Genomic DNA, 24,060 nt, shown 5'->3' with positions numbered 1-24,060 from the left:
GAGTCGTAGTTTTTCCCTCTCACACCAGATCTCCTTGCTAAGATCATCCGCATCTGGGCCTGGGCCATCTTCTAGCATCTTCTCCATATCAGCTAAAGTAGCATTGCGAACGTCCAGCCTCGTGACCTTGCCCGTGACGGGATCATAGCCGACGGAATCAGTTGTTCCATCTGAGGACGACTTATTGATGGATGGTGCCGAACTGAACATCGCTTGTCCTTGTGAGATGCCGAAAACATTTGCGGTAGACGTCGGTGTGACCGTTGGCGCTTCGATGACAGAATTGCGATTACTCGATGGTGGTGTGACATCAACAGGAGTAGAGAACTTCAAGGGGCTACTCTTGGGTGGAGCAAAGGACGTCGAAGGCATGCCTAATATGGGAGCACCAGTCGGAGGTAGCGTGAATGATGGTGCCTTAGTCGTGGTTGCGGATGATGGTGGCTGTTGTTTGGACGGAGAGGGAACCGGCTCGGAGGGCTTTGATAGACTCACGGATGGCGTAGGGGCCGGTTGTTGTCCAAAGATATTCGAAGGCTGGCTGAAAGCTGGAGACGGAGTCGATCGACCTGGCTTGTCGAGTGGAGGATGCAGCTTTGAGAACGGGTTCGCTGTCTTTGAGTCCTCGGCAGGGCGCGGTGGTGCGGTCTCTTTAGCCGGCGATGGGGTACGTGCAATATTTGCAAAAGGATTCCCCGCACTCGGCGTCTCCTTGGCCACAGGTGTTTGACCAAAACTGCCAAACGTCGGTCGAGTAGGCTTCCCTGCCTGCGGAGTCTCCACCGACTGTCTTGGTGTATCTTGAGGTTTCGGATCCGCGGGAGTAATTCTCTCAAACAGACTCGTACCTGACGGCTGCGATGTATTGACGGCCGGTGATGTTGGCTTTGAGGGAGAGTAATCAGGCGAAGTCTGCATCTCGTCTGGGCTGGACACCTTCTTCTCTAGGTTTGTGGAGAATGGTGTTGTCGGCGCATTGCCTTGACCGAAAATGCTGGAATTCGGGGCAGTGCTCGGAGTGCTCGTGCCGAAGAGGTTGGAGGATGGCCCAATGGCACCAGAGGTCTGAGCAGTCTGACCAAAGATGCTAGGAGATGGAGCGTTTGATGCGCTGGTCGCACCGAATTTGAAAGGCGAGGCTAATGCCTGCGGGTTCGCTGGAGCCGTGTTCTCTGCAGGCGGCGCCGCGGCGGGTTGCGGAGCAGCTAGATTGAATATAGATCCTGAGAAGGCGCCCGATGCAGGAGTGTTGAGGGCAGGATTGGTGTTTGTGGCAGCGAACGGATTAGGTCCAGGGGCGGAGAAGCTGAAGTCCGACGCAGTTGGCGGAGTAGGGTTGAAGCCGAAACCTGTGTTCGCATTCGCGTTCGCACCCGCCCCAAAAGCTGGAAAGGATGAATTGACGAATGACGAGCCAGGCGTAGCAGACTGCGCCGGGGGAAAGCTGCTTGTTGTGCCTCCAAACATGCCTCCACCCTGCTGTTGTGGTTGGAACCCGAAGGAGCTTGACTGTTGAGGAGCATTTTGCTGCTGAGATCCGAAGGCCAAAGGGGGGGTCCCTTGCTGCACCTGGCCGAAGGGGTTTCCTTGTGAGATACCGCCTTGGATATTGGACTGCTGAGTAGTATGAGCTTGTGCTTGATGAAGGAGATGATCAATTTGAAATTGAGCGAGGAAGAGTTTCGAGGGGGACCGCGCTGAAAGCGCTTGTACCGGGGAAGGGGGGGCATGACTCACCGAGCCAGACGTTTGTTTCCGCGAGGTTGGCTGCTTTATACTTCTGAGTCTGTGGTAAGGCATTAGCAGGAGCAACCTTATGAAGACATTGAAGACAAGGAATTGGGGCAGGTGCGGCCGCCAGTGGAACTCTGGGCAGTCAAGGAAACCAAAGCAATGAACGAGAGCGCCACATATCAACTAGTCGCGTGCGACGGCCAGCTGTGCGTGGCGGCGGGCAATGTTCTCTTCCGACGCGGTTGCTTTTCGAAGGCCCCGCAAGTTTTACGGACGCAATAAACATTTACTTACTTTCTGTTCGCGAGCTGCGCCGCTGTCGCCCGCTTGGGGACATCATCAGCATTTGCTGAAGCGGATCCATCGCCGAGAAACGATGTGCCATCCTTCGTGCCTTGCACTTCGATCTGGCGTTTCGACATGACGACCGAGGCCGCGGGAGAGATAGGGGACGAAGCGCAGTCCGACTGCGTAGAGTGAGGTCGCGATCAAGTCGGATGCTAGAAAAATTCCATGCGCGAGACCATGCGCGATGTGTTTGTTGTGTATGCGAGGGGAGGGGGTGGAGGTGAGGTTCCAAGGTTAACAGCTGGGGATCGCGTCAATGGAAGTAGGGCCATCTTTTTGTGGAGGGAACGCTAACGCTTGCCAAGAGAATGGTCACGTCACGTGGGGATATCCTTGTGAATTCGTAAACCCAGATTGAATCTGGCCTATCCAGGTGCTTATTGTGCACGAATCGAGGTAGTGCAGCTACAATGCCTCGTCATAGAAATCTGTACACTCGTTTACCGCTGCATGAGGAGCTTCATAGTACTATCCGCATACCAAATGAGAAAGAAACAGTAAACTCGCGAGGCCACCCCAGACAGCGTCAATAGGGTCTACGCAGATTGGAAGTGTATCTGCTGCCCCTGGTTTCTATTAGTAGGTTGAAGCCCCACAGACAGTGGCAGGAAAGTGTACGGATAGAACTATCTATGGCAAGGCACTGTAGCTTACCAACTGTTCGATTCTATCTCTTCAAATTTGTGGAAGCTCATTGTAGCACTTCAGACAAACCTGCATCCAAACCAGCCACATGCAGCGCGCCGTTTCTAATATGCAGACATATACCATTACGCCCCTAAAACATCGCCGCTTAGGGAAGCCTCATACGTACAACTCAAGTTCCCTCGTCCGCATTCTGGACCTCACAAAGTCCACTCCTCATCCTAGCACTGCTCCTCGCACTCGCCACCCTCTCTTGCTCGCCTCCAAACCTCGGTCTCTTCCCGGACCCAACCCGCTCTTCTGATTCGAACATCCTCATATTCATATTCATCTTCCCCTTCTCGTTCTCATACGACACGGGCCCCCCGCTAAGCCTCACCAGTGCCGGCTTTTCCACCTGAATCCCAGTCTCGAGATCGAGTTTCTCACCCGAACGACCCAAGGTCCGCATACCCCAGTCATCGTTCCTAGTCGAAGGGCCAGGGTCGTCGATATACACGCTCGAGAACGACGTCGCAGTCGAAAGGTGGCGGAAAGTCGGCGGGTGGAGGGGGTGCTGCATCTTCTCGAGCTGCAGGTCTGGGGTTTGCGCACCACTGCCAGCGCGTTCTTGTGTGAAGCCAGAAGAAGGGTAGCTTTGAGATTGGCGGACAGGTTTGAGCCTTTGCTTCCTCATCTCGTACACACTTTTCCCGACCCAGAGCATCTGCTCGTGCTCGCGCAAGTATCTCTCCCCGCTGAAGCTCTTCTGGACGATTTCTCTCGCCATCATGCCTAATTTCCGTCTCTGTCCGCTCTTTTCGTACATTCGCCTCGTGATGACCTTGACATCCTCTGGCGTTGGCTTATGAGGCAAGATTGGAGCTGGATGCTCGGGGTCGTCGTCTGCGTACTGGGCCCAATCGTCTAGCATGGCGAGAAGATTGATCTGTGCGCGGGCAAGGCCGTACGCGTCGTTCGGCGCCACAACTTCACTGTACCTTGCGCCGGTGTCTGGATCTGTGAGTACACGGAGGGACGCGCCGACATCTGTGCAGACAACGGGGGCGCCTGTCAAGGCTGCTTCGCCTAGAGCGAGAGGCAAGCCTTCAGATACGGAAGAGTTCAGGAACAGCCACTACTTTATGTCAGATATAGATTTACAGCCATACGATTTGAGGAAGCATACCGTGTTCTCCAGTACCATTGTTGGATCTGCGGTACCTCGTAACGTGACACTACCACCCAAGCCTTTGCAAGCGAGAATCTCCTGGCACTCGGATGAATACACAGGAGCTTTGTTCAAGGCGCCATAGATGTCGAGTTTGTAGTCTTTGAATCCCCACTCATTTGAAATGATATCAGCTGCTAGTAGTGCCGTCTTGATGTCTTTCGCAAACCATACATGGGACAGCATGGTCACAGTTGGCTGTTTTGTCTTGATCTCGGAGATTGGCGCGAATTTTTGCATATCGGTAATGCCGTTGACTGGATTGTATCGAGTCAGAATAGTGAGTCAAATGAATGCAGATTGCGGAAGCATACCGATCGGATCGACCTTTCTTCTAAATACATTACGGTGCGCAAGAGCTCCTTGAGATGTGCCGATCTCCACTTCCCAGCCAGGGTTGAAGAAGTCTAGGAGCATGTTAGATTTCTTAAGTGGCGTTCATCAGTCGATAAATCAGTCATGGACAGCTTACCAGCACATGGAAGAATCTGATCTGCATGGTATAAAATGAGAGTTGATGTTAACCGCATTAACCCCAGCAGAGAATTACGAATGAAGGGCGGTAGCGTGCACATTGTCGAGGACAAATACAGATTGGTTTCCCTCCAAGATATCGCATGATCCCAGATCTGGAGCGTGCAGCCTCGTTTGATCTTGCACACAATACCATAAGACGCCGAGACGCTATGGTGAGATGCTTGAAAGACTGCAGGTATCTTCTCTGGGACAGGAATCGAGAATATGAAGAGGTCTACGTTAAAAGATCAGCAAATGTACAGTCTTCTACCAAAAATGAGGACTAACATCGGAACCAAAGCTCTAGAGCAGTGTCCAGATGGCTGAGCGTTGGCAGCTCGGTTTCGAACCATTGCGAAGGCGGCTGAGTATTTGGCATGTCGTCTGCTAACCACAGTTCTCTCCATTTATTCTTCACGAGGTCGGTGGTCCATACCTCTTTCCAGTGCCGAGAATCTTGAAAATAGTTATTGAGATTGATCAGTGCTCTAGTAGCTTGCTTGACATGTGCCTGGGTCATGTTGACCGCGCGGGCGCCTTGCACAAGCGCTGTCAGCGTCGGAAGGAAGTTTATGCGGATATCCTCAAGCGTGGCATCGTAGAAGATGTGATCTACCTCGCTGTCAAGCTTGTTTGAGAACATGCCATGGCAGGGATGCATGAAGTCAAGACCCCACAACGGGATGATCTTGAGAGATTCAACATTCTCCTCGGTTTGATGCTTCGGTATCCCAAAGTCGTTCGCGGACTCGACCACCATATGCCACTTGATTGTACGGAGATTGTTGATAAGGTCTCTGCGACAAGCCGAGACTCCTCCGCCTTCATTAGGCCATGTTCCCGTATCGACAGCAATGACATGAAGCGAATCGTCCGTGTCTCTCTGCAAAGTTTTGGTCCTCGTGTAGATGACGGCATCTCCACCTTGACCAAAACTGAAAAGATCACTCATGCGAACGGCTAAAGGAGTCCACGCGCTGATATCGCTCGAAACATCTGAAGTTGCCATTATAGCATCTGCATGTAGAGCGAGATAGTCTTCCGCTTTGGTAAGACTCCCCCGGTCTCTACGTCGCCAATATGGGCGCAGCAGCGGCTCTCTTCTTAACAGCTGCTCGTCGACCCATCTAGTCGTAACTCCGTCGAGATCAACACGCTTTTTCCAAGCTTTCCATAACTGCGATCTTGCACGAGCAGTTGAGACTGGTTGAGTCTTGCTATTGGTACGAAATAACCGACTAATAAAAGTAGACGTGGGTTTCCGGAAACCAATAAGTGGATTCTCATCCGCGAAGGCACAATGATTGGGTTTTTTAAGCACACCAAGCCAATCATGGCGTATCATCTCGGGGGTATCGATGAATTCTCCGTTCAGTTTAGTGGCAATGGTTGGATGGAATTTGTGGTCGTAGAGCCAGGAACATTCGTATACGTCAGCTCCTTGGACAAAAGTCGCTTCATAGACCCTCGGGGTGGGTATCCAACGCTCCGGTTTGTCTGCATGACGGGCAGGAGGAGCACACCAGCTCACGTTACAAGAGAGATGAGGAAGAATGAACTCGGCCCGCAAAAGCTCGTCGTCGTATTTAGCGTTCTTCCGGTAGTGATACTGGAACCGAACAAGATTCCCGTGCAGCAGATAACTGCCCGAATCAACATGGCCTTTGTAGTTGTATCGGAAGACGGCTCCTTCATCTTTTCCGCCGATGCATGTTTTGGCTAGAGGAATTCTAGGATTGTCCCATTTCAAGATCTTGCTATGACGACGCACAAATCTGAGATTGTAATCATATACGAACTCATTCGTAACATCTCCTTTCGTATATTCCTTTCGAGAGTACAGCTTCATATCATGCCCAAAAGTGCTGACCATGGTATGGCCAGTTTTAGGCTCTTCTTTGTGTGCTCCCGGATAGACATAGAGCTTATAACCTTCGATTCCACTGGAATGAATGAAGATTGTTTCAGTTCGCTCGTAGTTTTCCACGATCAAGCAACTCTTTCCCTGCGTAATGATGTTTCCTTTGATGGTATTAGACATTTTCTTCAAGTCGGGTCGTCCGTAGTACAAGAAGAGAGGTAGGACTAAAGCTTGTGCCGCTCGATTGTAAATCCAAATTCCAGTCAGGAAGAATCGTGCGATTCTTCGACTTGGCCTCGGCGCAGTCTTCAAAGTGTAGATCAACTCTCTTTGGTATTCGGGGTCGCCCATTCCTGCGAGAGCAAAGAATTTGATCCAAATGCCCAGGCTATGATATACCGATACGAAAGGCGCTTTCATGCGCGTAGCCAGTTTTCTGATCAAGGGTATGGGCCGACTACTACGTACTGAAAGTCGTGGAGCATGAATATTGGTTGATGTCTGGCAATTTTCCACTTCGTATAGTCCCAAAGAAACACGATCCCGAAGATGATTCATCTTTTGGACCTGAAGGAATGCACCAAGATCGTATCGCGAGACGCTCGTCATAACATCACAGCCGCTGTCCGCACCGACGTTTGATTTGATCCACTCAAGATCTGACGAAGAAAACTGATGTGACACTCCAATGCATCTCTGGATCAGCGATCTCCGGATGTGGGAAGGTAGTCTCTCCCATTGCGTATCACAATCAATGCCGAGGCATAGAGTGGCAAGCAAGGTTTGTCGTATAGATGCGACTAATCCGTCCGAATTCTTATCCGGGATATCCGAAGAGAAAGCCCGTTTTGAGTTCTCTGAGAGATCAATCTCTGATTTGGCATGAACGGCCTTACAAGCTAGGAGTGATTCCAAGATACCAGCTTCAAGGGGCTGCAATCCAAACAATGATTCAGCACAGGCGTGTATTAGTGTTTCTGCAATAACCTGACAGTTGCTGCTGATTTTTGGCTGTAGGCAATTTCTTCCGCTACGCTCCGATGCGACTAGTAGAGTGATATGGCTGCCATTCTGAAAACTGATTGCTCTAAGACCAGCGTTAGAGTGAGTTGGCGCCTCCGTTGAGACAATGTAGACATCGATGAAGCCCCGCTCCCACGTCGATATGATATTTTGCATCATGTATGGTGCAGTGGGGAAGGCTCTCAGAGCTAGTTTTGATAATGAGTGATAATTGCACGAAAGTAAGAGGGATTTGATTTCGATGCCTGGGTAGTCGAAAGGAAGGACTTTGAATCTCGCTTCCTTGAAATCGAACCGTAATGTTGAATACAGCGCTTCGAGTTCGTCTTGGTTCCACTCGGCATTGACTCCACCATCGCAATAGGCGCGAAAGCACTGAGGCGATTTGGTGTTCGGGGGCTTGGAAATAAGGAGAGAGTCTTGAAAGCTCTTCGTTAAAAACAGCCTCTTACAGCCGCGAACTACGTGTCGGAGCACCTCAGGGCGACCTAATTTGGCCGTTCGAAGAGAAAGAAGCGCTGCTGTCCATGTCGCTGTACCGAGAGCAATGACGCCGCTGTATTCAAATGCAGGGTATACTCCTTTCAAGATAAAACCAACTGGGAACCCTGTCAGAACCGCCGCAGAGAGCGGGAGAAGTGCGTGAGGCCCAGAAAAGATCTTATTATACCTAATGGACTATTAGCGATATTTCAAAACTGGCTTCATGGTAGACTCACTGGTAGAGGAGCAATCCACTGTATGCCGCCACGTAAGATAAGAACATGATCATAGCTGCTTCCGATCCGTTGAAGATCCAAATGAAAGCTGTACTAAGCGATAATGCCCATACGTGAACGCCAAGGAATCGGCCAAGAGTACTGACATAGAGACGCCGACGAATGTGCTGGTCGTGTAGGACTGCCTTTTGGATCTGAGATTTCTCTGTGATAGAATCGGGGGTATGTTGCTCGGACGCTTGATGAAGATGCTGTGCCTTGTAATCCAAAATGACGGCGCCTAGGAGATAGTAGGCCAACGCAAACCCCACTGCTAAACGGAAAGTCTTGTCCAAGGCCGCAGAAAGCCCAACAAGCTGGGCGCCTTCGATCAGGATAATCCACCGATCTAGCAAGGCAACAATGAAGTACAATATTGAACAGCCTAGACGTGTCAGCACGAGGGCTCCAGCATTATGAGATTGATGACTTCGCAGAGCACGTACCTACTTCATCCCCAATATTACGCCAGTGGATGAATGAGTTGTGAAGGCGGATGCCTTTCTGAGTCTGCTGCATATTGTCAAGGGCTACCTGCGACATCAGGTTCCAGGTTGAGCTGTACGGTATTGGACGCTTGACCTCAGACGTTCGACAATACCATTCTAAAAGGAAGACGGTGGAATCCCAGCATAAAGCCAGCTCCTTGACCAGAGGGTCCGTTGTTGCTTTCTGCCAGAAGCGGCGATGTTTTTCATCCATGACTGCTTTGAATAACTCGCTACGACACAGTGCTAAGATGGCAGGTTCTGTAAGAGAATCAAATGTCTTTAGCCTAGTCGTCGGAATTTGTGAGGATTGTAAAGCCGGCTGTTCGATTCTATTCCTTGTTCTTTTCTCTGTTGTGAGTCGAGCCGAGAAATTTGTGCTAGATCTCTGGCATGCTTTACTATTGACAGGCGTCTCCTGAGACTGGGCGTTTGGTGTGCCTAATTTACCTGTGTACCAAGCCTTTACCGCGCTATCGTCAAGTGTCTTGACAGAATGGTACCATGTCGCCCATTCAGAACAAACATGACGGGTGCCAAGCATGAGAAACATGAGAAACAAATAGAGGACTGCAAGGTATATTATCGAGTCGTATCCTCGCACCCATAGCGTGATTATCGGAGAGATTGCAAGTGTTGGTATGAAGTATAAAATCATCTGCTCTAGTATTAGCCCCGACAATTACCTTATATAACTTGAACTATTACTCACGCGTCGGCCATTCAAGAAGGAAGAAGCCGGAATCTGGTGGGTGGATAGGACTGCTAAGACCGAGAGGTAGGACGTGAGGCCTAATAGATAGAAGAAGAATATCGCTCCTGCACGCGCATTATGGACTGCCGAGATGACTATGAAGCCGACAAACCCTCCCACAACTGTGAAAGCTAGCCCTCCGAGAAGGCGTGTGAGCATGAACATGCTAGCTGCTGAGAATGCCATCGATATGAGATAATATGTCCCACCGATAGATATCCAGGTCCCGATAGCGCCACTTAGCAATAAAGACACCATTAAAGCTAGCGTTGCATATCTTTGATCCTCTAGAGGCATGAAAGCCGAAAGATAAAGACCACGACCGGTAGTAGTAAGAAGCAATATATCTAACAGAATCAGTGTCACTTCAAGAGCAATACGACGATGGATATTTACCGATGAGAGCTGGGATCGCAAAGACGCTTAGGAAAGTAAACCGGCGGTATCCAGGCATAGTAGAAACTACCGTATTCGGGTCGATGTCTGTCTGAGCTGCGGCATATGCAGAAGCGAACGACGGAGCGTTTCCTATCCACTTTGGAGGTTGGTGTTCAGCTTGACTGTAATATCTCCGATGCTTTTCGGAAAGCAGCACGCCAAAATCGCTCGGGGTGACATCGAAGTAAGCTTCGCATCGAGATCCGAGGGCAAACAGCTCAGCAAAAGCAGCGCTTTGGTCGGAGAACTGATTGAAGAGAGGGTTTCTGTCCTGAACCTCTATGTATACCTCTTCGAAGGCCAACCTTTTCGCTGCGGAAAGCACGCAAAAAAGAACGAAATCTGTGCGCCAATCTATCGAGCCTCCTTCGACCAGCTTGGACAATTCGGAATTAATTCGATCAAGACTATCGTAGTCTCGGTTGTTCAGCAGGTCTACGAATCTATGATGAACTTGACGGAATATCTCAATGCCGCTTTCCTTGCTGATAGTGTCAAAGTCCAACTGGCGGTACCAGTCCAGCCTTGCCGTAACTATGTCTTCATCAGTGCAAGCGCCACTGAGGTAATCCGTGTTACATTTACGCTTTAGTTGCGCGAGTGAAGGCTGGTTGATTAAAAGGTTTTGGCAACTCGCACGGATCACCGCCAGCAGCGCGGAGTCTCGATCCGAGTCTGAGAACCTCATGTGTTGTAAGAAGAGTAGCAAATCCGATGGAGATAAGATTTCCAGATCGTTGTGGAAGCGGATGGGCATTGGTAATCGATCGCCCGGCGTATACTCGAGATTGTGTAGCGCGAATTCTGCAACACAGCATTGGTAGCGCGAGAATTTACAGCTGCTTAAATAGGTGTGAAGAAGGACTCCAGTCAAGTCTTGTACTGATTTTGAAACGTAGATCAGAGACGAACCAGAGGAAGGGTTAGCGTCATGGATCGCCCAGAATTGAGCGCCGGCGGGCGTTCGAAAACCAGAATCAAGTCCAATGTATACTTCAATCTGGTTTTTGTGGGCTTCTTCGGACGGTTTGCTTAGCCGCTCTACAAGGTCGCGGATACTATGCCTTATGTGTGCAGGTATGTCGACGGTCATACCGTCACATTCCGCGAGCCTCGCATAAGATGCCACAGCGTCATCGAGTTGAGTTTTTGAAGGTCTGGCGAGGAGGTTGAGTCTCCGTAATCTTCTCTGCGACTCTAGAATGGCCTCGAGGTCTTTTAGATTGACATCAAGTCCGATTGGAAAGCATCCAAAACATTCGTAGAGTGTACCTGATGTGGAGCAGGAGAGTGGATTGACTGCGCATCTGGGCATGGATGCTGCCCATTCAGGCATTTCGAAATCTAGATTCTCTAGATTGTGGTCTCCATGGTCTTCTGTCCCACGATCTTGCAGAGTGACGGTGGAGGAGCTGAGTCGACCGTCTAAATTGGAGGCTCTATCGGAGGCTGTATCATCGAGCGCTATATCAAAAATATCTTGCATGCTTGGAAACAGAGACAAGAAGGATTGATCAGCCTCGAGACGGAGGTTAATGGTGGGTTTGAGCTGTTTGGGGACTCATCAGTCAAACATCCTTTGAAAAAGAGCCAGGTGACGTGGATGACCGCAAGCTACTGACATTTTGGTTTGTGCGAAACACCTCATGGATGGCCATTACTTTACGGTCTTTGAGCCATTGGAATGCAGCTAGAGGCTCCATGAAAGAGTCGTAGCGTGACGCATCTGTAATGGATGCAGTACGGCCGATCCACGGCAAGGCCCCGTGATACCCGCACCACATATAACTCCTTCTCAGAACTGCGTGGGAAAGCCGTGCATCATCGTCAATGGTCTCCCACATCATTACAAGGAAGGGCCTGCGGCACGACTCGGAAACGAATGCCTTTGTGGTGCTTCTCATCTTTGACATCTCGAAATAGTCACGCCGTTCCCCATTTAGCAGGATAGTAGCGTTTTTCACCACTAGTCCTGAAAAGAGGCTCAAGTTTGGGCTTCTACCTTCTAAGAAGTCAGGGGGACCAACCTCCAAATAAACCTCGAGACCATACGAGCTGATCAGTTTGGCCACGAGGTCCACCGCGTTGTCCATTGTTCTCCACCCTGCAATGAGAATACCAGTAAGCTTTCCACAACTCTGTATGGTATTGAAGACTTCACTGAGCTTTTTCGATATGACTTCATTATTGTGGTCAACTTTCGCGTCAAGATATTCCTCGAGATGTAGCCTGTCTATGACGTGTTGGGGTAGCTGTTTGCTGACACAGTCCAGGGCCTCTATCACCCCTGGTTGCGAGGTATCGAGTATAATGGCATCCCATCGCGATAGCAGCGTAAGTTGATCTTCTGTTGGGGGTATCGAGAGGCTACCGAGGTATACACCGAAATTAGATGGTTTTGAAGGCAAGGGCCGCAGGGAACAGTTGTGCACAGTGCTTGCAGTGATTTTTCGTAAACGATGAGAGGTGCCACGAGGTATTGAGTAAGCTTTTGCTTTCTTCTAGTAGAAGAGTTAGGCAAACTAAGAACTAGTCGTAGAAGGGTTCATTGTGTATACCTTGAAATAAGCGCGAGTGGCCTGAGTCACAACCCAGAGAGAAGAAAGTATCCCTAAGAGGGCGCTTGATGCGACAATTGCGACAAGAGCCCACTGCCACCAGTGTTGGAGGGGACCTTGGCTGAATGCGCTAATACCCAAGATATGGACCATTGTGACACCGAAGGTCTGCAGCGGCGAGGTAGACGGCTTGATGGACTTACCAAACCACCATCCCAAGCCGTTGGGCAGCCCAAACGGGGTTAGGTATTGGTCTCAACAAGGCACAGAAAGAGTAGCGAGAGGACAAGGGAACAAGAGATTGAGCATAAAAATTACCGGTATCACAAAACGAACGGCCATGCGAAGCATCACTAACAGAGACTGAGAGAAGTGCAGATTGGAACAGGGAAAAGACCTAGGGTACGAGTGCATTACTATGGGAGACGTCTACCGGAACATGGATGCCGCAAACAGGACCCCATACTGGGCGGCCGAGGAAGGGTCCTGCTAGCTGTCACGAAATCGAGACAGGATGGCCATGGCGCTTCAGCTCGAACAATGGCGACTGGAGAAAATAGACAGATGTCGTGTCATGGCGACGAAAGAGGAGATAAGAGCGAGGCGTGGACGAGTTGGCAATGTTGTAATCGCCTCTCATCCGAGCACGGCGTCCAGGAATAGATGAGAATATCCCGCCCACGCGGTAACGAATTGGGGAGACAGCAACATGGTGCAGGAGCCAGACTCTCCAGGCTACCCAGCTGGAATATTGGGGTCGGGAGCGGCTGGGACGGATGTGGAGAGAGAGGAGACATGGTGAGGGCATTCTGTGGCGTTCAGCCTCGGGGTTTTCGTGCCAAGGAGACACCAAATGCACAAGCTGATGCTGCTTTAAGCCCCCCTGAGAATGCACGCGGCGCCATCGATCTCCACTTTAAGCCGCCGGCTCAACCTTCCTCGCGCTGATGTCGCGGCCACTCCTCCCTTCTCTCACCACCTCCTGTCACATACTACCACCAGGCCTTGCTCCGTGGGCGACAGGCAACTGGCCCATCATGCCGACGGCCAGCCTTGCCGCTAGAATGCCGCCTGCTAGAATATAGTGGGCAGCAGATGAGCGGTAGATGGCTTTTCATTTCACCAAGGCATTGACCCCTTTATTATCGGTAGGATGCGTCTTCATATTCTATATCCTAAGTCATCCGTAGCAGAACGTCTTCATGGATCATTCTAGTCCTCTGTGGTCATCGAGGCCTCATGTCAAGCTCCAGAAAGCATCGGCCATCCAAGAGCCACTGCTCGGGCTTCGTGGGCTCCAGCTCTGGACTGACCACAATCAGGGTAGTAGTTGCGCTCGGTAGATGCACCGCCTGCAGTAACCCTGCAGTGTACGCACTAGCAGCATGTAGCTCGGAGTATTCACATTCCACCAAAATGAAGCATGTTTTAGCTCGCTCACTTCTTCCCAACACGGCCAGACCTACTGCTTGCGCATAGTCAGCAAACCTTCTTACAGATGATGCACTCTCCCCTGTCTTTCTATCCTTGTACCCTTCCAAACTTGTTTCTGTGCTCAGCTACAGAACGTTCGCCATTTTTGCGGCACCATTCGTCCACGCATGCAACGTCGTCAATATTGGGCTTGACCGTATTGAACGCTCGCCGATGTGGTGAGGCTTCTCACGCCGCGTCATGAACTGATCGAGGCCCTCGCGTGACTGCAAGAGAAGTTCTGCCCTCGGTAAGGGAAACCTACAGGCACTCAAATTGGCACAAACTTTCGCTCCCTGCGATCGAAGCTGTCGTGACGATCTTTGTTCATGAATCTGAAATCCTTTTAATGCCCCAAGGCTTCCCTGTAGACCCTAACGGCAGTCAAATCTATTTGCCAAAACGTCACTCCTTCTCGTCGCGGTAATGTCTCCTGTCTTTTCACCTTTTACTGCATGTGCAGTAGCAGCCTTGGCACTGTCAGGCGTCGTGACTTCTGCCCCTTTTGTCGAAGAACGTGCAATAGGCTCAGCCAGTGTATCCAGTACTGTCCTTGTCATTGCACGTGATGCGGCTTCTGCAGCGGTTGGATACTCTGGGCTTCAAGGCTATGGCATTCCTTTCCAGACACTTCTAGTACCCTCAACCGGCGCGACCCTTCCGCAGCTGAATTCTTCGACCACTGCCGGTAACTTCGGTGGCATTCTCGTCTTGAGCGAGGTTTCGTACGACTACAACGAACAGTTTCTCAGTGCACTTACAGAGTCCCAATGGCAACAACTCTACGACTATCAGGTAGCGTTCGGAATTCGAATGGTTCGGGTTGATGCTTTCCCTTCGGCAGACTTTGGCGTTATCGACGTTAACGGCAACGGCAACGATGAACCCGTCAGCATCACCAACTCTTCAGATTTTCCTACCGCCAACATCAAAACGTAAGCCCCCATGACTAGTACAATCCGAGAGCGGACACAATGCTAAACCTTTTCAAGCAATGCACAGGTCAGCATTGCCGGAATCTGGCATTATCCAGCAACAATCACCAATACTTCAATTGCCTGGGAAGTTGCACAGTTTTCTACGGTTGGCACAGCTGCAGTCGTCAACAGCATTGGCGGTCGTCAACAGCAGGTCTGGTTCCTGCCGTTTGCGCAGGATTGGTCCCCGGCATCGAATTTCCTCCAGCATGCTTGGATCCATTGGATGACCAGGGGCCTCTACGTGGGATTTCGGAGAGTCTATTTCAACACGCAAGTTGACGACATGTTCTTGGAGACCGATATATACTCCCCAGCTAACACAACCTTCCGCATCCGACCCGACGATCTTAGCAACCATGTCACCTGGCAAGCTAACCTCAACACCCGCTTGCCCTCTGGCTCCCAATATGTCATCGAAATTGGCCACAATGGGAACGGAGACATTGAGGCTGCTCTCGATACAGCTGGCTCGTCTACCTGCAAACCAGACACTGCTATTGAATACGCCGACCAGATCGATACCCCTTTAGAATTCCAAAAGCCTCTTGGGACTGGCACAAACATATGGCCCACAACCCCAACGTCGTACACATGGAGTTTGGCTTGTGCTAAACTTGATGCACTTGAACAGTGGTTCGCGACCGCATCAAATCTCAACGCGTTTTCGCACATCTCTCACACCTTGTAAGTACTCATGTGGCTTTTTGCAGAGCTCTTGTTGAACTTCTTTAGCACACATGAATCCCTAGACAATGCTACTTACTCGGACGCTCTGAAAGAAATAACATTCAACATTGCCTGGCTCAAGCAAGTGGGCATATGGAACGCCAATAGGTTCAGTGCAAGTGGTCTCATCCCGCCCGCCATTACCGGACTTCACAACGGAGACGCCATACGGGCATGGATGACCAACGGAGTCTCCAACATCAAGTATGTGGTGGGAGACAATACCCGCCCAGTGCTGTTGAATACTCAAAACCCATTCTGGCCGCTCATAACCACACTCACTGCGAACGGGTATGACGGTCTAGTGATCGTGCCTCGATGGGCAACTACCATCTATTACAATTGTGATTTACCGGCATGTACTTTGGCCGAATGGATCAATACGTCTGCAGGCAGTGGAACTTTTGACAACCTTCTTGCAGACGCTAAAGCAACGAACACCCGGCATCTTCTCGGGTTGCATTGGGACCCGTAAGTAGGACCCTTCTGTCTATACAGCGGTATTCCCGCTGATGCCACACAGGTACATGTTCCATCAAGCAAACCTAAGGCAGACCGACGTCGCAAGCACCGTAGTAAACGGAAGCTCACAACAGCTCTCTTTGCTTCAAATATGGGTTGAGACTGTCGTCGCAGAGATGACAAGACTGTAAGCATCCCCCCTCCCTTTATGACTACCACTCTAACAAGAGCAGCGTCACCTGGCCATTCATCACTTTAAAGCACGATGATCTCGCCCTGCAATTCGTCAATCGCCAGACACGCGATAATTGCAACCCTAACATCAATTACAACCTCTCAAAGGACGGCAAGTCAATCATTAGCGTGACAGTCACCGCCAACGACAATACCTGCGCGACGACGATTCCCGTAACCTTCCCCGGCCCCGTCACGTCGACTAGCGGCGCGACCACGGAGCAGGTCGGAACGGATCCTCTGACGCTTTGGGTCACGATGAGCGGGTCCGCCCGTACGTACACCCTGACGACGGCGATCCAGTTGTAGAGGCATCTCCTACATTTCCTATTCGCGGGTCCTCGAGAGTTTGGCTTGGCGCTGGGTATGCAATTTCTCCGGCATCATCGTATCGCCATGTCTGCAATAGTGGGCAGGGGAAAAGTCTGAGTGGGGTGTCAAAATATAATTCAGAAACTATAAAATGGAATTCAAGTAACTACCAAACCGGATGAACAGATTACCTAATGACAACCCTGTCCGTCTTTATTCGGCTGCCTAAGCTCCAAAATGGAAAAGTCGAACGATTTTGCAGGGAAGTCAATAAGGTTGTGTAACTGCTGTGGTGGTATGATGGCGATGCCCTGGTTCTCAACGATGACGACCCGTGATCGAGGCCTTGGTGGGTGGCTGCAGGATATCCACGCTGTAGGATGGACAAGAGATGGTGGCTGAAGCCTCATAGCGTGTGCACCACCTGAGCTGCGATGAGCCCCGTGTCCGTATGTAGCTTAGGAAACCGTTTGGCCCGCTTTCGTCTCCCGATGTGGCGCAGTTGATCGCCTGCAGTTGCACTTCTAGATTTATTGCAGCTGTTTGTAAACCTCCCTGGCTGCCTTTATGCACGCATTACCAAGGTATTGACCACGCTGTCACTCCCAACCAGCGCATCGCCCTCTCCCATACCTCTCCCTCCACACACAGCTGCATACCGCGCCCGGTAGAATAGGCCTAGCCTCCTGCAGACCCGGTGCCGTCAGCCCACGCAATCTAACATTCCCTAGCTAAGCTTGTCTGCTCAGCCTCACTCCCGCCAAAAAGAGCACGTTAAGCCCACGACTCATTGCGCTAAAATCCTTCACTACCAAGGTAACAGCTCTCTAGCTTCTTCTTTCAACGTCGCTCGTTTCTCTTACTTCTACTCCCTCTGCTCAGCCTCGACCGTCGCGGGAAAGCAGACGACGTCTGCACCATCAGCACTTGCAGAGGTGCAATTCACTCCTGTATCGCAGCAACTTATAACTTCTGATTTTGGCATACAAGTCTAAAGCCGAGTCGCGCTCATCTCCACATATCCCTAAACAAACATCTCAATTCTCAAGACACTCTCCACACGTTGGTCTCCAGAACTGCTGGCGAATACCCCTGACCACACGCTACAATGTCCTCCAAACCAACCAACCCCCCACTTGCGCGTCGCAGCCGCCGCAAACGCATCGGCCTCATTGTCTGCGCTGTTCTGGTCATCATCGTCATCGCCCTTGCAATCGGCCTTGGCGTTGGCTTAACCCGTGGAGGGAGCGGAAGCACCCCCTCCGCCCCCTCTTCTGCTCCAACAAGCACTGTTTCTCCCCTCCCATCCCCCACCGTGCAACCCGCATGGACACCAACCGTCAACAGCACCTGGCAGATTGTGCTGGAGAACCCGCTGGAGCTGTCGTCCGACGCAGCGTCCATAACGCCCGACGTCGAGGTGTATGACATCGACCTCTTCACGAACGGCGCTGAGGTCATCTCCACGCTGCACAAGCTGGGGAAGAAGGTGATTTGCTACTTCAGTGCTGGGAGCTATGAGCCAGACAGGCCGGACAGCGGCGACTTCAAGGATGCAGATAAGGGAAAGGAGATGGACGGGTGGCCCGGGGAGTACTGGCTCAACCTCAACAGCACGAATGTGAGGAACATCATGACGAAGAGGGTAGAGTTGGCTGCGCAGAAGGGCTGTGATGCGGTTGATCCGGATAATGTAGATGGATATGTACGTTCTCCGCTCCCTCTCCTCTCCTTGCCTGGTTTTCGCGCAGAACGTCAAAAAAGAGCAAACATTAAGAAGTACTTACAATACGACTAACGCCCACCCCTAGTCCAACAACAACGGCCTCTCCCTCACCCCAGCCGACAGCATCGCCTTCCTCTCCTTCCTCTCCAACGCCACCCTCACGCACAAACTATCCCTGGGCCTCAAAAACGCCGCCGCCATCATCGACGCCGTCCTCCCCCTCGTCCACTTCAGCGTTAACGAGCAATGCGCCCAGTACGCCGAGTGCTCCAACTTCACCGCCTTCATCACGCACCACAAGCCCGTCTTCCACATCGAGTACCCGGACGCGGGCAAGAAAGTCTCCACGACGCAGGTCAACGACTACTGCGGCGCCGCCGCCGACGCCGCCAACTTCAGCACCGTCATCAAGCTCACGGACTTGGACGGGTGGGTCGAGTACTGCAACTACGCGGCCTTCACCACGCTGCTGAACTCGAGCTAGAAAACGCTTTTCTTTTCTACTGTCCTGAGGGGCGGTAGCGCCGCGGAGCTCACCTCCGCGGTTCCAGCGCGCGTTTCGCACCTGTGCGGGCTTTTTGTCGTGTAGCGCGACGAGGGTCTGGGCTGGGTGCTGCCGCGTGTAGGAAAACGAGCGCAGACGTCGGACGCGGGACGACGAGCTAGGGGTGCGGGGCAGTTGGCTGCCGCCGTTGCCCCAAGCATCGAGATGAACCACCCGGGTAGAATGGATGCAGGAGGCGGCTCGATCTAGCCAAAGCCACCGATATCTGCGGGGTTAGATTGCGCGTAATATAAGCCGCGCGCGTTGGGAGGACGATGGGGATGCTGGATATAGCTCATGGAGGACTGCAGGCGAGCTTGCGAGGTAGGAGAGGTGGTGGTCTGCAGAAGACCAGCTGGTTGCTGCGGTGTTACAGCGAGAGGACGGTATAGCGAGCGTCCGAAAACGGCAAATACGAGGAGGCTGCAGATGTTGTGAGAGCCATTCCGTCGGTAAACGTGACTAGCTTGCATACGCGCGCCCGCCAATTTTCCAGAGGTCTCTTTAACATACGATGTTTAAGGGTGCCACGGCGTCAGCTCCAGCACGCGTTCACAGTTACCCAAGGTCTAACCCTTTCTTCGCCCGGATGGCTGAGCAACCGAGACCCCATCTGAACGCCCTGATTGTCCTTCCGCAGGCCCCCAAAAATGGCTGGTCTGATATTCAGGGGGGTCGCCTCCTCGCCACCCTGCCCAGAGCCCCATGGCTGATGAAAAAGATCTGCAGCATGCAGACACGCAACACTAACCTGGAAAGTTGTACGTAAACATATGCAGTGGCCGTTTAATAAACCAGCTCTGGTAATGCATGCAGGGCGGCATGCATCGAATCGAAGCAATGGCGCAAGGAGGCCTTGCAGTGATGCTATGGCTCTCGGTGAGCGAAGTAGATACAGGGCATGGCAAGGGATCTGCAGTGCATGCAATATTGGCCCTACAACGGCTCGCTTGTTCTAGAAGAGCTATATGGGGAATCAAATCGAGAGACCGGAGGGAGGGTGTTGCGACGGAGAAAGAGGAGAGTCAGCGATGGGAATAGGAATAAGAAAAGTCACGTTATGCTCACCCGATGGTTCTCACGGCCTCGTTTCATGGAGCACTGTAGCCTCCACCACCATGTGGCAGTTCTCGCGGCCCACGCCACTCCCCCGTAAAGGGAGCGTGCTGGGTGCTGGGTAGATGGTCGGCCGCTCGGAGGCGTCGAGTCCGAAGCCAGACGTGAGTGTGCCTCAACTTGAGTGCTGTGCCACCTCTGCCTTCTCGTGCAGTCCCGGTATGGTGGCACTGGGTGAAGGGGGCGAGGGTGCTGTTTCTCAGCATGCTGCGTTGATTGGGCTGGGTCCGTCAGCTGCCGCTACACCTGCTCGCTCCCTCTGCGAGAGACGGCCCCTGAGGCGCGGGCCGTGCGGGACGAATGCCACGTCGTCAAGCACAGCAAACTGTCTCAGAGCGTCGAGGGGCGTGACAGGTGGTGGCAGGGCAAGACAGCGGGGCGAAACCTTGTCGTCGTTGTTCTTCCCACCCGTTTCGCTGCTTTAACTCCCACGACGACGGGGGATCGAGTGGAGTGCCCTTGCAGTGGACCCGGTAGTGGCGCCGCCTCCGCATTTCTTGTGGGGCCATCTTCCCACCCATGTGGCACGCTTCTGATTCGCTGCATGCACTTCATGATTCACTGCTTTTATCCCGCCTTCACTGCTCTTATCCCGCCGGGCTTTGGTCCGTGGTTTTCCCGCTTTGCTGTAGGAGCGGGCTTCACCATAGCCTGGTGGACATCCCTTGCGCGCTTTCAAGGTGGAAAGACTCCATCGAATAAGCTCCGTGTGTTTTCTTTAGCATCGGGGCTGTAGGTAGGTTTGGGTTTGACGATTCGTGGACTAGCTACGAGGCCACGACATGCTGGGTTTGTTGGAAAGAGTATAATTAGCCCAGAAGCATCATTGGAGTCTGCAATATTGAAATCAGCTCCACTGATCCGGCATTTTCGGTTCCCAATTAGCCCACGAGGCAGTGCAACTCTGCCTGCATGTGCCGTACCCACAAAGCGTACTGTGAAGCCAGGACCATAGCTGCTGTCTTCGAGCGAGCTCGCAAAGCCTCAATATCAAGCAAGGCCACCTGTGGCGAATATGCTGGTCTGCTGTTTCTGGGCCCTCCACAATTCATTGCAACGCTGTCATGCTGGCATCATGCATGAACCAATATACAAGCTGCATTGGCTCCTCTCCGTGCCACCATTGCCCAGAAGGAACGTGTTTCTCGAATTCTCCAGCTGCCTGAAACCCTACGTATCTAGTTGATCAGGCGATCCAACGCGTCCACAAATGTCGGAAATTGGGGGCTGAAGCTGGTGTAGTTGGTGGTGCCCGTGAGATACACGTGAGCGCCGACGCCCGCCACCTGTTCTATCAACGCCGAGAGGCTTCGCTCCGTCATGAGTGGTACAGAGTGAAGGAGACATCCGAGTTTGCCGTGATCGAACGGAAGCGAGGTCGATGTCAGGTTTGATTGGCGGCTGAGCCACGTCTGGTATGCGTCTTCAAACACTACCGTCACGTCGGCGAGCGTCACGTAGCTGGGGTCCGTGTAGTATTGCATGGCTGGAACGCATCCTGGATTGTGCACTATGTCGTACGTCAGCCTCAGAATCACGACTTGTTGAACGGACACCATGGGAGATTGAGCCACTCACCAACACATCCGGAGCCGAAGCCATCTGCCTCGCGAACTGCCTCGGAAACCTTCAGCAGGTATTGAGCGTGATCTGGATGGTACTGAGCGGGCGTTTCGTCGAAGAAGATCCCGTCCAGTGCCACAGACGAATCTTGGCTAGTCCATCCCGAGTAAGTGGTTACTTCCTGAAGTACTTTCTGTGCATCTTTCTGGCCCCAATTGGTTGCGACGTAGCCAATGGTGCGGACGTTGTCCAGCTTGTTCAAGGTGGCGACACCATGCGTGTAATTTGCATCTGGCAGCATCCCATCACCTGGTCCGCTATTGGGGTTGATGATTATTGTGAAGTCAACACCTGGGTACTGAACGGCTCTATTGTGACCTCAAATAAGCATATTGCGGCTCAGAGCTGATGAGAATTTAAGGTTCATCCATACGTTTGATATAACGGCTGCCATGCGCCGGGTGATGGGTAGATGTAGAGTGGAAGCAACACTGAAGCTTTAGGTGCCATTTCGTAGCCTGGGCTCAAAATAGCATAAAATGGGCTTCTTATCCCCAAAGCAGAGCTGCGGCTGGAAGAATGGAGAAGAGTACATGAACGCGCCTCGACATGCGCAAGACGTCAGCCAAACGTGATCCGCAGGGATGTCTCATGAGATGTTCGCCGTGGCTTGAGGAACGTGCTTATTTGTGCCACTTGGGTGGAGGCAGTCGAAAAGCAAGGCATCCAGAGTTATGACTAGACTAAAGCCACTGAAGAGGTTTTGAAGTATGATATTGCAGAGTGCGTTTGGGATGGGCATAGAATCCCCCAGGCGCGCAATTGCCTTTAAGTGTCGAGATTGGTAGTCCGCAGGCAACAAATTGCACCAGGGTCAGCTTATGGTGGAAGTGCTTTGCGGAAACGGACGAAATGGCGGCCCTTCCGAGCACAAATAAGCGCGATTGAACCGAACGGAGCACGCCACGAGCTGCCTAGACACTGTTCATATTGATCTGAACGGAACAAGTCTCGCGCGGAGCTTGCTTCTGCCAATTTGAGAACAAGTGGCGCAATTCGGTGATGTTTCCGGTGCACATATAAGGCTTTCCGCATACCCTTCGCTTTGCTGGCTAAGATCTGCACGCGCAACAATCGTTTATATCCAATGGATGCTTGCCCTTCTCCGGGGACATCGTGCCCATCACCTTCGCTCTCATCGTTGTCCGACGTCAGTTCCCCAGAGACTCTGAACACACCAGACACTCAAAAATCTGTTCTCTTTGACGATGACGTTGTCGAAGATCCATTGGATATTGCTGGCCGAAACGCTCGGGTCATCATGGTTGTCGGAGGTCTGGGGTATGTCGGATCGCATACTGTTCTAGAGTTACTGAAAGATGGGTATAACGTGCTTATCATCGATGATCTGAGCAATTCATACCAAAGCGTTCTTCATCGCATAAAAGCTTTGGCGGCAGATTACTTCGCGACTCTCGATCGATCCATGCCTGAACTCCACTTCCACCGGTTAGATTACAGAAGTCCTTCAATGAGGTCGATACTAGCCAGCTACTCAATCCACACTTTTGGAACTCAGATGGAATACGATGTACCACCTAGTGCGATTTGCAATCTGACATCGACTACGATTGAAGAGAAAATGCGACTTTCAGCGCCAGCAGTCGAACTGGAAGGCCAAATACCAGCGGAAGAAACGAATTACCAGCATGAACATCAAAACGAACATCTCGTTAGACGACAATCCAAAATCTCAGGTGTAATACACTTTGCAGCATTCAAATCAGTCGAGGAGAGTATTCGGAATCCTTTGAAGTATTACGCGAACAATGTCTGTGGATTGGTCGATTTTCTAGTTCTTCTCCAGGAGTTTGGCGTCAAAAACTTGGTGTTTTCGTCATCAGCAACGGTATATGGCGACCGCGCAAAATCCGGCATTCCATTGAGGGAAGAGTTTTGCGTACATCATCCAGAGACTTATTTAGACGACGACGGATGTGAGAAGACTTCAAGACCTGGCGCTCTCGGGCTTACATCTCCTTACGGCCGGACGAAGTTCATGTGCGAGGCGATTCTTGCGGATATTGCGAAATCCGATAGGTCGTGGTCGATTATATCGCTTCGCTACTTCAACCCAGTAGGTGTTCTCTTCCCTTAATTACTTTCTTATACATGTACGGTCTTTAATCATCCTAGGTTGGTTGTCATGAGTCGGGACTGCTCGGCGAAGATCCAAGACAAAGGCCCAGCAATCTCATTCCGGTGATTGCAACGGTGCTTACAGGTACAAAACCAGTCTTGGAGATTTTCGGCACAGACTGGGAAACGTCAGACGGCACTGCGGTTCGCGATTTTATCCACGTTGTAGACTTGGCACGCGGCCACCTAGCAGCGCTCACCGCAACGGCTTCTGGCGCCATCGCAGAGTCTTTTCGGACATTTAATCTCGGTAAGAGCTATTTTCATAAGTCAGAATCAAACATCTCGGTCTTCGTAACGCAGTATTGCAGTGGTTGCTTGTCTGACGCTTCTTTCCCGGGGGGTTCGTGGCAGCTGGCGTAGGAAGGGCAAAGGATCAGTGAGGAAAGCAT

At 51.6% G+C, this 24,060-nt stretch overlaps 7 protein-coding genes across 7 annotated transcripts; 4 read left to right on the top strand and 3 right to left on the bottom strand.

Moving 5' to 3' along the window:
• Nucleotides 1-2,672: 2,672 nt before the first annotated feature.
• Nucleotides 2,673-12,486, bottom strand: BDZ99DRAFT_572246 (glycosyl transferase; the record flags this gene model as incomplete). The annotated part of the gene is made up of 11 exons (XM_033728179.1): nt 2,673-3,844; nt 3,896-4,194; nt 4,252-4,344; nt 4,410-4,688; nt 4,742-8,007; nt 8,057-8,480; nt 8,542-9,241; nt 9,296-9,684; nt 9,734-11,324; nt 11,398-12,276; nt 12,334-12,486. The coding sequence occupies 11 exons, from the start codon at nt 12,484-12,486 to the stop codon at nt 2,900-2,902; spliced, it is 9,018 nt and encodes a 3,005-aa protein (XP_033575338.1). The 3' UTR covers nt 2,673-2,899.
• Nucleotides 12,487-14,232: 1,746 nt separating this feature from the next.
• Nucleotides 14,233-16,700, top strand: BDZ99DRAFT_445777 (uncharacterized protein; the record flags this gene model as incomplete). The annotated part of the gene is made up of 5 exons (XM_033717941.1): nt 14,233-14,741; nt 14,799-15,470; nt 15,519-15,983; nt 16,036-16,161; nt 16,208-16,700. The coding sequence occupies 5 exons, from the start codon at nt 14,233-14,235 to the stop codon at nt 16,515-16,517; spliced, it is 2,082 nt and encodes a 693-aa protein (XP_033575337.1). The 3' UTR covers nt 16,518-16,700.
• Nucleotides 16,615-16,966, bottom strand: BDZ99DRAFT_54409 (uncharacterized protein). Its single transcript, XM_033726811.1, has one exon. The coding sequence runs from the start codon at nt 16,928-16,930 to the stop codon at nt 16,712-16,714; it is 219 nt and encodes a 72-aa protein (XP_033575336.1). The 5' UTR covers nt 16,931-16,966; the 3' UTR covers nt 16,615-16,711.
• A 446-nt stretch (nt 16,967-17,412) lies between these two features.
• BDZ99DRAFT_54321 (uncharacterized protein) lies at nt 17,413-19,017 on the top strand. Its single transcript, XM_033726779.1, has 2 exons — nt 17,413-18,225; nt 18,332-19,017. The coding sequence occupies exons 1-2, from the start codon at nt 17,629-17,631 to the stop codon at nt 18,728-18,730; spliced, it is 996 nt and encodes a 331-aa protein (XP_033575335.1). The 5' UTR covers nt 17,413-17,628; the 3' UTR covers nt 18,731-19,017.
• Nucleotides 19,018-20,410: 1,393 nt separating this feature from the next.
• Nucleotides 20,411-20,940, top strand: BDZ99DRAFT_464261 (uncharacterized protein). The gene has a single exon (XM_033720268.1). It carries the CDS (start codon nt 20,460-20,462, stop codon nt 20,640-20,642), a length of 183 nt encoding a protein of 60 aa, XP_033575334.1. The 5' UTR covers nt 20,411-20,459; the 3' UTR covers nt 20,643-20,940.
• A 144-nt stretch (nt 20,941-21,084) lies between these two features.
• BDZ99DRAFT_390246 (uncharacterized protein) lies at nt 21,085-21,979 on the bottom strand (the record flags this gene model as incomplete). The annotated part of the gene is made up of 3 exons (XM_033715677.1): nt 21,085-21,416; nt 21,485-21,837; nt 21,903-21,979. The coding sequence occupies 3 exons, from the start codon at nt 21,977-21,979 to the stop codon at nt 21,085-21,087; spliced, it is 762 nt and encodes a 253-aa protein (XP_033575333.1).
• Nucleotides 21,980-22,616: 637 nt separating this feature from the next.
• BDZ99DRAFT_363107 (NAD(P)-binding protein) lies at nt 22,617-23,920 on the top strand (the record flags this gene model as incomplete). The annotated part of the gene is made up of 3 exons (XM_033714710.1): nt 22,617-23,132; nt 23,178-23,606; nt 23,666-23,920. Coding segments are annotated over 3 exons (1,200 nt in total), but the record flags the coding sequence as incomplete, so codon positions are not given.
• Between the last annotated feature and the right edge of the window lie 140 nt (nt 23,921-24,060).

Source organism: Mytilinidion resinicola (genome assembly GCF_010093595.1).
Source record: "Mytilinidion resinicola strain CBS 304.34 unplaced genomic scaffold BDZ99scaffold_12, whole genome shotgun sequence".
Classification (NCBI taxonomy): domain Eukaryota; kingdom Fungi; phylum Ascomycota; class Dothideomycetes; order Mytilinidiales; family Mytilinidiaceae; genus Mytilinidion; species Mytilinidion resinicola.
Note: the sequence above shows the minus strand (reverse complement) of the source record. Positions and strands in the feature narration are given on the sequence as shown.

Excerpts from the sequence above, each read along its gene's own strand:
- BDZ99DRAFT_54409 (XM_033726811.1), bottom strand. The coding sequence starts at position 16,930 with ATGAGGCTTCAGCCACCATCTCTTGTCCATCCTACAGCGTGGATATCC.
- BDZ99DRAFT_54321 (XM_033726779.1), top strand. The coding sequence starts at position 17,629 with ATGTCCTCCAAACCAACCAACCCCCCACTTGCGCGTCGCAGCCGCCGC. Across the intron at positions 18,226-18,331 it reads CGGATAATGTAGATGGATAT|TCCAACAACAACGGCCTCTC; the intron begins GTACGTTCTCCG and ends GCCCACCCCTAG.
- BDZ99DRAFT_464261 (XM_033720268.1), top strand. The coding sequence starts at position 20,460 with ATGATTCACTGCTTTTATCCCGCCTTCACTGCTCTTATCCCGCCGGGC.